Below are 14,738 nucleotides of genomic sequence, written 5' to 3'. Positions count from 1 at the left end.
ATAGGTAGGACTGCCCAAGTCCCGATAGTGACCCTGGCCTTCGTCCTATCCGTCCGGCTCTAGAGGTGGAAAGAAGCTCAAGGGAGTCTGCGGACAAGACGTGGGCATTTTGGTCGGGGGAAGGGTCCGCCTCTGCTCAGCCCAGGGAACGCGGCCTCTGTGCCCCTTAACAATTCAGTTTGGGGAGGTGGTGGAGAGCACCCCAGGGCACATGGGGACGCACGTCCCCTGCGCCGTGGGCGAGGCCTTCGCGACATCAGCAAGCAGCGGGAAACTGCCGCGGAGACACCCTGGTAGGGCTTCCCCTAAGGCCGGGTGAGCCTTCCAGGCTGCGGCAGGACCATTACGGTGGTTGCGGGCCCTTCCGTCTGTGCGCGCGCACCAGTCGCGGATCGCCCTCGGACAGAGTCCCAGGGCGCAGGGAGCCCGGGTCGGAGAGGACCTTGGCGATCGGTTAGTGGGGGAAGACTAACACCGCTAAGTCAGCGCCATCAGATTAGCACCGAGGCGTCCCAGCCCCTGTGATAAGACCGCGCGACTTGCAGCCGTACAGCCGGCGCGGGCCCATCGCTTCCGGCCGCGGCCGCCGCGCCTGCGCGCTGGGGGCTGCCCCGCCCCCTCCCCCGGCCGGAGGAGCGTACCATCCGCAGGCGGGGGTGGGTGGAGTCGCTCCCGGAAGTAGCTCTTGCGCGTCCCGGAACCCGAGCCCCTTCCCCCGGCTCCGCGGGGCCTTTGGCGCCTTCCCGAGGCTCCCGCGGTGGCTCTCGGGGGAAACGCGGTGGCCGGCCGAGCGGCGGCGGGTCACTGCCGGCCGTGGTGGGGCGGTCGGCTGCGGCGGGAGCCGCACCTTGCTTCGCGTGCCTGGTCTCAGGGGGCCTAGGTAAGCCGGGGAGGGCGCGTTTCGGTGCCACTTCACGGACCGGGGCGCCGAGGCTCGGGGGACCGGGGCGCCCAGGCCTGCCCTGCCCCGCCCCGCGCCTGGAACGGCCCGGCTGTGTCTCTCCCAGGCCAGCCGCCTGCCAGTGCCCAGTGCCCTGCGCCTAAAACACGCCCGGCGAGGCAGCCGGTACTGGCCAGTGGTTCGTGTCCAGCACGCGCTGTGCCCAGGACAGCCGCGGAACACTCGGTTACGTGTTTGGGCTCCCCTAACAAGCCTGGGAGGTGGGTGCTCTTGTCCCTGTGGTGTGGCTGGAAAAGCCGAGGCGCGCTGGTGCCGGCTCCGAGCGGTTGGGTGGCAGCCAGGATGTCAGCCCACGCACACCGGCCGCCGACCGCCGACCGCGTGCTCTCGCTCCGTTATGAAGCAGCCTCACGGAAAAGAGCGAAGGGCTCTCCTGGCGTATGGTTTAAGACGGGCCTCACGTTATGTCACTTTTGCATAATGTGAAGTCCAGTGATGCACCCTTACTACTAAAGACAGGTCACATAGGGTTTGCATGTGAGTCAGACCCCAAAAATACATAGTGGTTTTCTCTACTCTTTTCCTTCCACATGTGCCTGGCCTCCCATTCTTCTCACCACTTTTCCTCTCGGCACAGTTGAGCCGGGGGGGGCGTGAGAAGCGGGGACTGGAGGGCCCAGCAAGCCCTTTGCAATGTGGGGTCTGGGATGGGTGGACAGTGGAGGAGCTGAGACAGGAGGGGGCCTGCGGGTTCGGCTGGGTGGTGGGATGCGCTGGGTGGGCAGAGCTCCCCTCAAGGCTCTGGGGGGAGGCAGGCGCCAGAGCAATAGAGAAGTGACTCCTTTCCATGTGGGCGTGCACCTGGGAAGAGGGATGCTAAGAGTGCTAGTCCGTGCAGCCAGCACACTTGGAAGTGCTGTGGCACCTCCGCTCTCGGGCTCAGCCAGCACGTTGCTGCCTCCGGACATGGATGGCTTCCCCTTGGAAATCTGTAGGCTCCAGAGCAGGGACTGCCGCACCTCTCCCCCAGCCCACACTCGAGGGCTTTCCTGGTGCTACAGCCTGCCTGCCTTCTTTGCTCTCCGAAAAACTTGATTCTTTCTTGTCTCCAAAGATAAACCCGCTCATCGCCCGTGCCCTACATCCCTGACCTTTATCTGGCACATGTACGTGCAAAGGCTTGTTCCAGAAGAACCTCACGTTGGTATATTCAAAAGTAAATTGCGTTAGTAAATGGATCACGAGAGAGTCCCTCTCTGTCCCCTGGTTCTCCTTCACCTCGGAACTCACGCATAGTCTGCCTCCGGACCAGCTCTCCAGACTGTCCCTGCTGCCCGCCATCCTGCTGCTGTCACCTGCTCCCGTCCTCCCCTCCCTGCCTCTTAGGACCCCGCGGCAGCACTCCCGTGGCTGCCTGCTGGGTACCCCGGGGTGGGGGGGTGTCTCCGTCTTGTAGTTGTCCTCGGATGTGCATTTGTCTTCTATGGTGAGAAATTTCACCAGGAACTTCTTACTGATAAACTACTGGGGTTTGGGAATGATTTTCTTATCAAATTTTACATCTTAGGTTCACGTGGAGGCTCCCCACGGCACCTGCCTCATAGTCCTCATCCTGTGCGCCTCCGTGGAAGGGAGAGGGGCAGTAGGACTGTTGCTGCCGGTGACTGCACGAGACCCCACCTCTACCCAGGGGGTCCATCCGGAGTTGGGGCTCCTGGAACGTCACCTTGGGTAAGTGGTCCCTCACAAGACAGAATCTGAAGTCCAGTGTCGTAGATTCGGTTTATCTGTAGGTCAGCCCGAGGCCCGGCCTCCGTGGCACCACACACTGCTTGCCTTGCTCTGGCGCCATGGGCCCACTTCAAGTTGTCGTTTTGTCCTGAGCGCCAGTGGGGCGCTTCCTCTCCTGTACTTGTGTCTCTAGGGCACAGTGCTGGCTGTGGGTGGGCCTCCGATGAATTCTTGTTCAACAGTCAAGTGAATCAGGAGTATAAACAGGTGTGCTGATGGGACAAGGCTAATTGGAGAACAGAACGGGATTGGCGTGGCCCCAGCTGCAGCCCCAACACACAGGTTTGTCCCTTTCCTTGGCCGTCGACAGTGAGGCGGGTCTGGCGCTGGCCCGGTTTCCCCAGCCTGCTCTGCGTTCTCCGTCGGGATGCTGCTTACACAGTGTTTCTGGAGGCCTGCGGCCAGCTCTGCTCTTCCGCTCTGCCACAGACCATCACACTCCCCCTCTGGCTTTCCAATTCTTTTGTCCTAAAATCAGAGCAGAGGTCAGCCCACTCCAGTTCTGACATCTCAGGGCATGTGTGGGGCTGGGATGGTGTCTGCCGCTTCAGTAGAGATCTTGTCCGGCCCCTCCACAGTGCCCCATGGCGGTCAGACGTCTGGTGTGGCGCTTGAGTTCCTGGGCACTGGGCCCGAGGTAATGCCTCTGGTCCTTCGGAGACGGGGGCTCAGCGTGAGCCTCCCGTTGCCCACCCTCCTCCACGGGCAGAATCTTCCTGGCGCTGCTTCAGTGGGCTTGTTGCCTACGAAGGCAGGCCTGCCCTCCCTGGTGATTCTTCTCAATGTTTAACATCACTCAGTGCCAGAACGTACTGGTTCTAAATTTTCTGGTTGAGTCTGTATGTCATTCTGGTGTGAAGAGACAAGACCCACTTGCTTTCCGACGTGAGTGGCGGGGCTGTTAGGTTACCTTCCGTGGAGTCTCCCTTTGTCCAGAGAAAGGCGTTCTAGCACTAGGCCTTTCCTTTCCGTTCCTTCCCTTTCCACGTACTGCTCTCCTGACTTCTTCGTGTCGCTTTCCTGTCGGGCCAGAACCTGCATGTGACCTAATCTCGAGGAGAACGAGCAAGGGAAAGGAGTTGAGGATTATGCCTCGGCTTGGGGTGGGAGCATCTGGGCGAACAGCTGTCCCGTTGACATGACTGTGGTGACCGCAGGAAGAGCAGGTGGGAGAGGGGAAGCTGAAGAGAAGGCTCTGAGTCAGACACAGGCTCATGTCAGGGTGCGAACGTAGCCCCAGTCTGGGAGGGTGTGCAGGATGAGAAATGGGGCAGGGAGCCTGGGCAACAGCAGGAAGGAACAGGCGGGAGAAAGAGGGACCAGCCCAGAGCCTGCAAAGAATTTGCAGGTGAGAGGAAAACCAAGGACATGAGGTGTCCCAGGGCCACAGAGAGATGGGGTTCCAAACGGAAGACATGGCCCAGCACCCTAGTGCGGGCAGGGGAGTCCATTGGAGGAGCCTGGTGGCCTTGTCAGGGCAGCGTCAGGGAGCGGTGAAGGCCAGAGCCAGAAGAGCAGGCCTTCGAGGGTCATGGGAGGTGAGGAAGTATGAGCAGCCCTGCAAGAGCCTCTCTGGGACGGGGAGAGGGGCGTGACAGGACCCTGGGGACGTGAATCGCTGGCATTAGGGGCTGTCCTGTTCTGTGCTCCTGTCCCGTGTTTCCTGGTGCAGACTTCTAGAAAAAGAATTTCAAAAGATCTAGCGAGGCCACTGGCTGCGTCACTGTCTAGTATCTAGCATCATGACCTGTTTCTGCTGCCCTGCTGGGTGACAGGTACAGCCCAGGGGCACGGGACTCAAGAGACCTAAGCTCTACTCCCTCGGCCTGAGCTTACGGCATCCGGCACCTGCTCCTCTTCCAGGGAAACCTGCCCCACATCTTGGCAAGGTCAGTCCCCTCCTTGGGGTCTCACAGCCGCAAGTGGGCTCCTTCACACTGCTTGGCAGCTCGAGCTTTCCATGATGTGAGCTCGGCTCTTCATGTCTGTCTTGCCAGACAGCCTGGAGGCCACGCGCACACAGGGGCTTTGCTTGTCTTCTGGTGTATCCGCAACAAAAGAAACCAGCCGAGTGTGCCAGGTTCTCCATAAACACAGAAAGGAAAGAGAGAAATCTCAGTTAGCGGGGCCCACATAGACGTTGAGCCCGCTGAGGTCCAGAGAGCTGTGGGGATTTCTGTCCGAGCTGCTCTGCCTGGTCTGCAGGAGCGAGTGCCAGCCTTCACCAAGGGTGTTAGGGCTTGAGAGTTTTGTCCGCGGACTGGTTTCCCGGATCTCCCTACGCCTGCATCCTCTGCTCGCCCCTCTCCCCGCCAGCCTTGCCTTCCCCCTCATGGTCCCCAACGCCAAGCAGGGCAGCTGAGAGCCATTGTCTTCATCTTGCTTTGCAGCCTGGGCCCATCTCCTCATTTCCCGCAAGTTCCCAAGCATGTTGCCAGTAGAAAAACCCAGGAAGCCCCACAAGAGACGTACACGTTCAGGTTCAGCGGGCCAGGAGCCGCCTCTCTGTGCCGACTCCTCCGTGACTGGACCCAGGAGCCCGGCGGCTCCCCCGACTTCTCCTGACTCCGAGTTTCACACCAGAGTTACCAATACCGCTCACGGACTTGGCTGGGGTGCTGTGGGGCGCCTGCTGGAGACGGAGGTTAAGCTAGAGTTTGTAGATACAGAAGAGAGGGCTGTGAGTGGCCATAGGAGAACTGGGTCCTCTGTCTCCCCGAAAGGAAGCGGACAGGATCGGCCTCCACAGAGGAAGAGACCTCATCCTCTCCCCGCTTCCTCGTCGGTCCCGTCACGTGACCAGGTGTTCCTGGGAGAGCAGGAAGAAGGCACCCCACGCCTCCATGTCTACAGCGAGAAGAGAAAATCCTGCTCCCGGGGGAGCCCCGACCTTCACGCTGCAGCCTCCCGCGCGAAGTGCCTGGCCAGCCCTGAGTGGAATAAGCCAAAGGGAGACTCTGGCCTCTCTAACCTCAAATGTGTGCTTGGGCAGGAGCCCCCTGGGCAGCCTGAGAAGAAGGCGTCCAAACCGAAGGTGCGCGGACAGAGAGAGGACGGGGAGCCCACACTAAAGAAGTCGAGAGACCCAGTGCTCAGCCTGGGCCAGTCCCCTGCGGCCGCAGCGCCGGTCCAGGCGGCCGGTCTGGACAGGTCCGAGGTGGGCCAGCCCCGTGAGAGCGAGAAGGTGAAGCAGGCTGACGTCCTCATAGCCCATCTGGCCAGGGAGGTGCGCCGCCTCAGGAGGTGGAAGAAGAGGCATTTGCTCGCTGCTGTCGGGGAACCATCGTCCCTGGAGAGCCTCCAGAAGCCGCCGTGCCTGAAGAAGCTGGTCAGAATTCTGAAGGCAGAGACCAAGGGCTGGGATTTCCCCAGGCATTCCCCCGGCCGCCTGGACACCGCGGGGCAGAAGCCAGTGTCCGACATCAGACGGTTGTTCACTGCGGACTGCAAGAATGTCTGCCACGTCACGTGCCCTCGCTGTCATGCTAGCGTCCCACAGGGCAGATGGAAGGGCCATTTCCAAACCTCGGGCCTGCTCCGTCACTTGGTGGGTAAGCACGGGCTGGAGAGAGCGAGGAGGCCAGCCGCCGCCAGCCCAGGGGAGAAAGGGGAAGGGACTGAGGAGAAAAAGCGCAAGGGCCTGCCCGCCAGTGCCAAAGGGCTCCCGTCAGCAGGACACGGCCCCGGTGCCTCCACTTCAGGAGACAGTGGCCAGCAGCTGGCCCCGGGCAGGCCTGAGCCACTGTTCCTGGCTCCACCCCTCTTGCCTGCTTCCACCAAAGATGAACCTGCTGCTCTCCCGCTAGCGGTCGTGGAGGGCCAGGGAGGCCCCTGCACCCCCAGCCTGCCCCGAGCCCAGGCCTGGAACCTGGGCATCGCAGAGCTGCTCTGTAGCCTGGCCTTGCCGCTCTCCTTTGTTTCGGCCCCGCCTTTCAGAAGGTTTATGGCCCAGGCGGACCCTTGCTACCACGTGCCGCCTCCAGCCTTCTTCTCCGATACGGCGCTGCCTCTGCTGCACGCGGCCGTGGGCGAGCAGGTGTGTCGGGAGATGCGGCTGGCCGAGGGCGGCTGCGTCCACCTCACCGTGTCCACGGCAGCCCGGGACTCTGCTGTGGACTGCGTGGCCGTCACTGCCCACTGGGGGGCAATACGTCCGGGCAGTCGGCAGGGGGCGTCGGAGAGCCCCAGGAAGCAAGCTGTGCTCTGGGTTCGAGGCCTGTCCCAGGAGAGCACCGTGGAGGAGAGGCAGCGGGAGCTGTGGGAGCAGGTCAGCCTGTGGCTCAGCCGCACCTCCCTGCAGCCGGGCTTCCTGGTATCAGGCAGCTGCCTCAGCCTGGAGCAGGCCGTGAGGACGGAGGGCTACACCCACCTCCCCTGCTTTGCCCACTGCCTCGACTCCCTGGTGACAAACTTCCTGTGTCACCATCAAAGCGTCCAGATCATCCTGGGGACGGTCAGGGCCATCTGCAGTCACTTCCAAGGCTCCGCCAGGGCCCGGCAGCTGCTCACACAGCTGCAGCGGCGGTGCGGCCTCCCGGCCCAGCAGCCCTTTTGGGAGCTCTCAGACCACTGGGTGTCTGCCTTCCGCCTGATGGAGTGGCTGGTGGGGCAGCAGCGGCCGCTGCGGGAGTACGAGGAGGAGCACCAGCTGGGCAAGGCCGGCTCGGCCCTGTCGGCCGTGTTCTGGAGCCTGACGGACAGTCTCGTCACGCTTCTACGGCCCTTCCAGGTGGCAGTTCGGGAGGCGAGCGCGGCTCGGGCTTCTCTGAGTCAGGTGCTGCCACAGCTCCGCTTCCTGCACATCTTCATGGAGCAGGTGCCCCAGCACTTCGAGGAGCAGGGCGGCGTGGAAGTGGGGGCCGCCGTGCGGCTGGCCAAGGGCCTGGCTCTGCAGCTCACCACAGACCAGCAGCTCAACGAGCTCTTCCACCGCAAGGAGTTCGTGCTGGCAACCCTTCTCGACCCCCGCTTCAAGGGCCGGATCGAGGCCATCCTGCCCACAGGGGCCGACATTGACCACTGGAAGCAAGTTCTCGTGTACAAGGTGAAGGAGATTATGGTGTCTGAACACCCCTTGCCTCCCTCGCCCTCCCCGCACGGCCCCCAGACCACGCATGCAGGCACTACCCTGAGCGGTGGGGGAGCCAGAAGCCTTGGGGCCGAGGAGAGGGGCCAAAAAGAGCCCGCGGGGAGAAGCGGCTCTGGGTCTCTGCTGCTGGACCGGAGGGAGAGGAGCTTGCTGGAGCAGCTGGAGAGTGTGGGGCTGCTGGCGTCCGAGAGAAGCGGTGCCTCCCTTGCCACTGAGAGCCACCTGGCCAGCATCATCGTCAAGAAGTACCTGCGTGAGAATGAGACGATCGGCGCCCAGGAGGACCCGCTGATCTACTGGGAGAAGAGGCAGGAGGTCTGGCCGGCCCTGGCAAGACTGGCAACTGTCTATCTGTCCTGTCCCCCAACAGGGGCCTTCTCTGGAAGTGTCTGTGCCTCCCTGGGCAGCCCTGCTCTGGTGCAGCACAGCACCCCTCTCCCAGTGGGGACCATCGAGCGTCTCCTCTTCCTAAAGACCAACCTGGAGAATTTCCCCAACTATACCGCCCCTCCCCTCCTCTTCCCCCAGGAAGACCTGGCCGAGGGGGACGAGGCCAGTGAGGCCGACCTCTGCCTGATTGTCTGAAAGTCCGCCTGCAGGAGAGCTCTGCCCGAGCTCGGAGGGGAGAGCACACCCAGCACTCCAGGCTGTTCGACGGGGGTGTCTGGAAGGAGTGGGGACAGTCTGTCATTTCCTGACAGGTTGCCTATTGCCTCCAGGGAGATGTTTTCCGTCCAGCCCTCACTTAATTTGTTTCCAGCAGTTTGGGCATAGAAGAGGTCACATCTGTCAGGAGGTAACTGTAAATCATCCTGTGCTCTAAGCCTCAGTGCGGTTTGCCATGTGTGTGGGCAGTGAGGGTCCGTGCAGCTTGTCTCTGTACGTCACATGCCCTTAAGGGCTCTGCCTTCTCAAACAGCGACCAGGGACGAGAAGAGGCCTGGGTGCTGGCAGGTGGGAAATCTCAGCCAGCGAGGCCAAGTAAGCTAGACAGCCTTTTCCGCAGTTGGCTTTTGCTGTAGAAGAAAGAAGCGTGTGCTAGAGTAGCCGTGTTAAGAGGGAAGCTTATGCACACACGCACACACCCGTCTTCTTGGGGTCGGTACTTCCTTGTGGATCCCAGAGTGGCCAGAGCATCCCTGCCGATGGGACTGTCCAGCCAGGAGAGCTGATGGAACTGTGGTTGGTTTCCAGACTGCTGGAGGCCCTGGGGTTTCTTCCTTTCTACAGTGAAAGCGGTCTCTGGAAGAGCTCCATGGCTGTCCAGGCTCTTCTGTAGCTTCGTTTATGCCCCCCCCCCCGCCCCCTGCAGCACCCACACCTCCCTGTCTCCCCGGTCACTTGCCAAGTGCAAACCCTTCACCTGGAAGCAAGGAGAGATGCATATGAGACCCACCAGAGCCAGACAGCCCAGAGGACCTGCAGGGCAGGGTCGGAGCTGGTGGGGTCAGGTGAGGAGAGACGGAAAGGGAGAGGCCGGAGGATCAGGGCAGGCCTGTCACCATGATGCGAGCCAGGCTCTCCTTAGGTGCTCGGGTGCCAGAAGGGTGGCAGAGGGAAGATCGGTAGGCAGAGGTGGGGCAAGGCCCTTGTAGCCCAACTTGCTCTTGGGCCCTGGCTGTGGGGACCAGCCCGGGACGCCTGTCCCCTCGCCTCCCTTGGAAGGGTCGACAGTCCTGCGTCTCTATGAGTCATTCACAATAGGACATTTGGAAGTCACCGAGGATGTAAGGAAGCGAGCAGGAAAAATTAACCAGGATCCTTTCACTCAGACAGGCTTGCTAAGAACCGGACATACTTTTTCTTTTAATCTTGGGAGCGTATCCTCTGTCCTGTTGACTATATTGTAATTTCGTAATTACTGCATTTTGTTTCTTAAATAAAGCTTTGTAAGATCATGTTTAGTGGTCAGAGTAGCGTGATTTAAAGTCTGGCCTCTGCCCTCACCCCCCAGAGCTGTTCCAGACCCCCCTGGGCAGGAGGTGAGGCTCATCTTGGGTGGGGGGGGCGGGCTATGGCTGCACCTCTTCGCATCCCCAACTCTGTCAAGTGCAGCTGGTGGTGGGATCAGAGTGGGGCCTTGGGCTCTCCCCGTGGCTCTGAGACACGCGGCGTCCCAGCTCTCTCTAATTCTGACTCGGTAGCCGGGGTGGGGGCAGGAATGTGAGGGGCCCTAAAGTCACCGGCGGTGGGGGAGCGGGCATGTTGCTCCTGGTCCCCTGAGCTCTTCCTGCTGTGGAGTCCCTGCGCCGGCTTTGCAGTGTTGGCGGTGAGGAGGGCGAGGCGGCAGGCTTGGCAGCACGTGGGAGTCGGGGAGTGGAAGAGGGTGCCGGAGAAGCTGGCTGGGCCCAAGCAGTAGCTCTTGGGGTGGGGGTGGGGGGATGCAGTTTTGCCCCCAGGGGACATTCGTCAATGTTTGGAGACATTTGAGTGTCATGGCTTGTTGGTGGCCTTGCTACTGTCCTCTTGTGGGTGGCAGACGAGTGCTGCCGAGCATTCTAGAAGGCACAGGATAACCCGTGCAACCAAGACAAACCTGCCTTTGAGCGGCCAAGGAGATAGGGGGCCCTGATCTGCACTGTGCGTGGGGGAGGCGCACGGCCAGAGGAAGGCTCTCGAGGGTCTCCGCAACAGCCGGTGACGGAGCACTAGAGGCTGCTCCACGTCGGCCAGCTCTCCCCGAGACACAGCCCTGGCCGGCCCCAGCCAGCTCGTGGACGTCATTTTCCGGCCCACTCCCTAGGGAGGTAAAGTGAGACTCAGCAAAGGCAGCCCTGAACAAGGGAAGACGCGTCCCAAGGAAAGCCGAGCGTCCGCTGTGCCTTCGTCACAGTCTCGTCTATGTGACCGAGCCCTGCTGGCAGACACACGTGGGACCAGGAGCTTCTGTGCACTCCTTTCCAGGGCGGGACCAGGACAGGAGGACTCCGGTTCTCTCGAGAGGAGCACGAAAGAAGCCGAGTGTGGAGGAGCCGTCCACCCGGCGGGGCCTGCCCTGTGCTGCCGGCTCGGGTGGGAGCTGGGTGTGCGCGGTGGGGTGGGCGCTTGGTCGCGCCCGCACCGGCCTGCTTGAGGTGTGCAGATGGCGGGTAAGGTGGGAGCGGGGCGGAGCAGAGGTCCATTGGCTGGCGGATCTGTGTTTCGCCTCGGTGACTGCAGTGCTGTCCCCGGCGAGCGCTCGGACGGGAGGTTGCACCCGGCCAGGTGGGGATGTGGGGTGGGGAAGACCCGATCCCCAGCAAATGTGCTCTTGGCTCGTCTGTTTCCTCTGCTGCAAAAAGTGTTCTTCCCAGTTGTAATGTGGGGAGCACGCACAGTTCCCCCCCCCCCCCCCCCCCCCCCCCCCCCCCCCAACTGCCCACCCTTCTGGTCCCCTTGCCCTTTCCCGCACGTGGCCACCTCCGCCCAAACTGTCCCTGAGGTCCCTGAGCCGGTTCCTCGGGGCAGCGCTCCGTGACCGTAGTGCGCGGACTGTGGGCTTGCCACGGCCCGGCGCTGCTCCACCCAGCGATCTTGTCCCGCTCCAGTGGGCATTTTCACACTGTCCCTCGCTGTGTCCTCGCCTGCCTCCCTCTGGCTGCTTGTCGGCGCCCCCCTTTCAGCCTCATAAAGTTTGGTGTCCTCTCCATGCTGGCTCATGGCTGCTCCTTTTCACGGGATGCCAGGGTCTTCTGACCACTTTCGCCCCCAAAATAGCATGTGGCTGGGGAGGCTCTGCATCGCCCTGGAGAGAGGCGTGCAAACCCTTAAAGAGATCTGTGTTCCCCGAAGAGGCTGGCCCAGTGCGTCACCCACTCCCACTGGGCACCTCCGCAGGTGACGCTGAATCCCTTCAGCCAAGAGCGCCAGACGCCTCCTTGGCCCGATGCCCATGGTCACCTCAGCTGGATGTTGTCTTGCCCCCCCTGCCTGTCCTGTGTGTCCCACACACATCCAGTAACGTGACTGGGTCCCTGGACTCCAGAGAGCGCCCCTCTGCAGCTCTCACTACCTTCGGGTCCGTGTGTCTCTGCATTTACAGTTCCAGTGCCCAGTGCCCGCCTTGCGCCCCCTCCCCCCAGCCGCTGCCGCTGCAGCAGTTTCAACCCCCGCTCACTACTTCCAAGCCGCAGCAGATCCCGTTTAAACACAGTGACCCAGACTTCTTAGTGGATGTCTCACATTGCTTTTGGGAAGAAATGAAGGGCTGTTGCACACTAGAGGGGAGCTAGGTTAGGACATGGGGACCCCCTTCTCAGAGATGGGGGAGGGGGCCGAGGGAGGGGGAGGAAATCTGGGCGTGGATTCCTTGGAGAAGGAAGTAAAAAGTGGTGTGGATTACATAAATGCAGGCTTGGGACTCTGATATCCTGGAGCCCAGGTTTTATAAACAGCAGGAGTGGACAGCCCCATGGTTCTTTGCGTCACCCTGCCTGGCCCAAGCCTGGCCAGAGTCGGCAGGGCTGGGAGGCTGCCACTTGGCGCAGAGGTGCCTTCTTGTTTTCCTCTCTGCTGAAACCTTGACCCTTCTGTGGGCGGTGCTGCTGCTGTCTTTCCCCCAGGCCTCGCACTAGCACCTGGCTTGGTGCTGCCCCACAGCCACTGGTGCCTGGAAGGGCCCTCCCTCCCCTGCCTTTCTGGAACCTAGGTGCTAGCCAGGTCCTTCCCTCCAGCACGCACGGCTTCTTTGCCTGGCCTTGGGCCCTGCTTGCCTTCTCTGGTAACCCGAGCTGTGCTGCCTGGCACACAGGGACTGTCGCCCTTCTGTTGGCGCCAGAGCAAAGAGCTGCTGTGGCAGGAGCTGGGGTCGAGGGTGGGCAGCGGCGGCCTCGGGACTGCCCGTGCTGCCCCCTCCGCTGGGGGCCTTTGCTGGCCCTTCCCTCCCTCCTTGACCTCAGTCTCCCCACCTTGCGCAGAGAGCTGAGCCTCCAGGTCCCCCGACCTCAAGCAGAGGTTACAAGTTGGCCCACACAATCTGGATACCATTTTGAATTCATCGCTCATGTTAAAAAAACATTGAGTGGAGAACATGTTTGAGAGAACAAGTGAGGCCCAGTGTGCTGTCTTTTGCATCTGCATGTGGAAGGAAACAGAAGAGGTTGTTGATGGTGGTGACCTGTTAGCTCTTCAGGAATTCATTGAAATGGTTAAAAAGAAATACCTTATAATTGATAAGGAGAGATCGTGAGCAGGTACTGAAAAAGGAAAAGGAAGAGATTTTGCCTCCGGTCCGGATACAGAAAACGGGAAGAATTAGTCCGTGGCCCGCGCCCGGAATGCCATCCAGTGTGGCCATCGTCGTTGGATCCTGTCTGGGTCCCCTTCTACCCCGGAGGGCTCTGTGTCCTCAGGCAGGCCTGGCCTGCGTCTGCGGGCTCCGGAGGGGCTCAGGGGAGGCTTATGGTGTGATTGTCTCCCCATAGGACCCCGCTGGCCCTCGAGCAGGGCTGTCGGAAGCGGGCCTCCGGCGCTGGCCCAGGCGGAGTGGATGGTGCCTTTTGCAGGGCGAGCCGTCAGCCAACCCCCGTAGCGTCCGCGTCCCCGTGTCAGAGCCGTCGGAGCCCAGGCCTCCCCCCGACTGACTTCATCCGATGGAGTCGCAGGGTGAGAAGCCGGCAGAGGCCGACAGGGTGCGCGTCACACCCCAGCTGCTCAAGTCTCGCTCGGGTGAGTTCGCGCTGGAGTCCATCCTGCTGCTGAAGCTTCGGGGCCTGGGGCTGGTGGACCTGGGCTGCCTGGGGGAGTGCCTGGGGCTCGAGTGGCTGGACCTGTCGGGCAACGCGCTCACGCAGCTGGGCCCGCTGGCCTCCTTGCGCCAGCTGCTGGTGCTCAACGTGGCCGACAACCGGCTGACGGCGCTCGAGCCGCTGGCCGCCTGCGAGAACCTGCAGAGCCTTAATGCCGCGGGCAACCTGCTGGCCACCCCCGGCCAGCTGCAGTGTCTGGCTGGCCTGCGGGGCCTCGAGTACCTGCGGCTGCGGGACCCCCTGGCCCGGCTCAGCAACCCGCTGTGCAGCAGCCCCTCGTACTGGGCGGCCGTCCGAGAGCTGCTCCCTGGCCTCAAGGTCATCGACGGTGAGCGCGTGACAGGCCGGGGCAGCGAGTTCTACCAGCTATGCCGGGACCTGGATAGCTCCCTGCGCCCCAGCCCCAGCCCTGGTCCCGGGGCCACCGAGGCCCAGCCCTGGGTGGAGCCAGGCTACTGGGAGTCTTGGCCCCCCCGGAGCAGCTCCATCCTGGAGGAGGCCTGCCGCCAGTTCCAGCACACCCTACAGGAGTGCCACGACCTGGACCGCCAGGCCCGCGACAGCCTGGCCCAGGCCGAACGGGCGCTCAGCCCTGCCGGCACTACCTCGTCCTTCGTGTTTTGAGTGTGTCTGCGGTCTGTGGCAGCTGGGCTCACTGTGGCCTGGCTGCCCGCCTCTGCCCCCCTGCAGTGCCGGCTCTCTGTTTCCCCGTGTTCCTAAGAGCAGCCCCCAGCTTCTCCTTCGGGAAGATTCCACAACCTTCCTGCACATAGTTCAAGGGCGCACCTCCCCCGTGGCCTCTTGCAGGGGTAGGGGCCCTGTTCCAGGGGCACGCCCGGCATGAGGCCGTCCCGCCACCTCCACCGTGAGCCTTGGGAGGAGGCCTCTGGAGGAGATGGTCTACAGCTGCAGCCACCCCTGGCCGGAGGCTCAGTGGGAGAGAGTTGCTTCCTCCTAAAGCTAGACCTGAGAAAGGCAGGGAGGGGGTGCGCGCTGGCCCAGCTGGTCCTGGGAGAGGAGGTGGCAGAGCCCCAAAGGCGGCCTTCGCCCACCTTCCGACATTGCCTGTCCCGGTGACCCCCTGCTGTAGTGGCTCATCCTGTGTCACTGTGGAGCCCTCACTGCCTGTTCTCACCCACGCGGATGCCTATTAAATCTCTCTATTCTGATAAGCACCATTGCCTGTCATTTTCTGTGGGTGAGCTTTGCTTTCCTGAGCACGAGCACCCGA

General features: G+C 62.2%; 1 protein-coding gene across 4 annotated transcripts; it reads left to right on the top strand.

Annotated features, from left to right (window-relative positions):
- The first annotated feature begins 648 nt into the window (after window positions 1-648).
- On the top strand, window positions 649-14,679 carry LRRC61 (leucine rich repeat containing 61). Of its 4 annotated transcripts, XM_059396147.1 has the most exons (4): window positions 649-880; window positions 2,469-2,632; window positions 4,468-4,581; window positions 5,083-9,679. In XM_059396147.1, the coding sequence occupies exon 4, from the start codon at window positions 5,121-5,123 to the stop codon at window positions 8,364-8,366; it is 3,246 nt and encodes a 1,081-aa protein (XP_059252130.1). In that variant the 5' UTR covers window positions 649-880; window positions 2,469-2,632; window positions 4,468-4,581; window positions 5,083-5,120; the 3' UTR covers window positions 8,367-9,679. The 4 variants fall into 4 exon arrangements, with proteins under 4 accessions (XP_059252130.1, XP_059252129.1, XP_059252131.1 ...); XM_059396146.1 differs by lacking the exon at window positions 4,468-4,581 and having other exon boundaries at window positions 650-880; XM_059396148.1 differs by lacking the exons at window positions 4,468-4,581; window positions 5,083-9,679 and adding an exon at window positions 13,184-14,679 and having other exon boundaries at window positions 680-880.
- The last annotated feature ends 59 nt before the right edge of the window (window positions 14,680-14,738 follow it).

This window comes from Mustela nigripes, chromosome 4 (genome assembly GCF_022355385.1).
Source record: "Mustela nigripes isolate SB6536 chromosome 4, MUSNIG.SB6536, whole genome shotgun sequence".
Lineage (NCBI taxonomy): Eukaryota > Metazoa > Chordata > Mammalia > Carnivora > Mustelidae > Mustela > Mustela nigripes.
The sequence above is the reverse complement of the archived record's forward strand: the minus strand, read 5'-3'. Positions and strand labels throughout refer to the sequence as shown.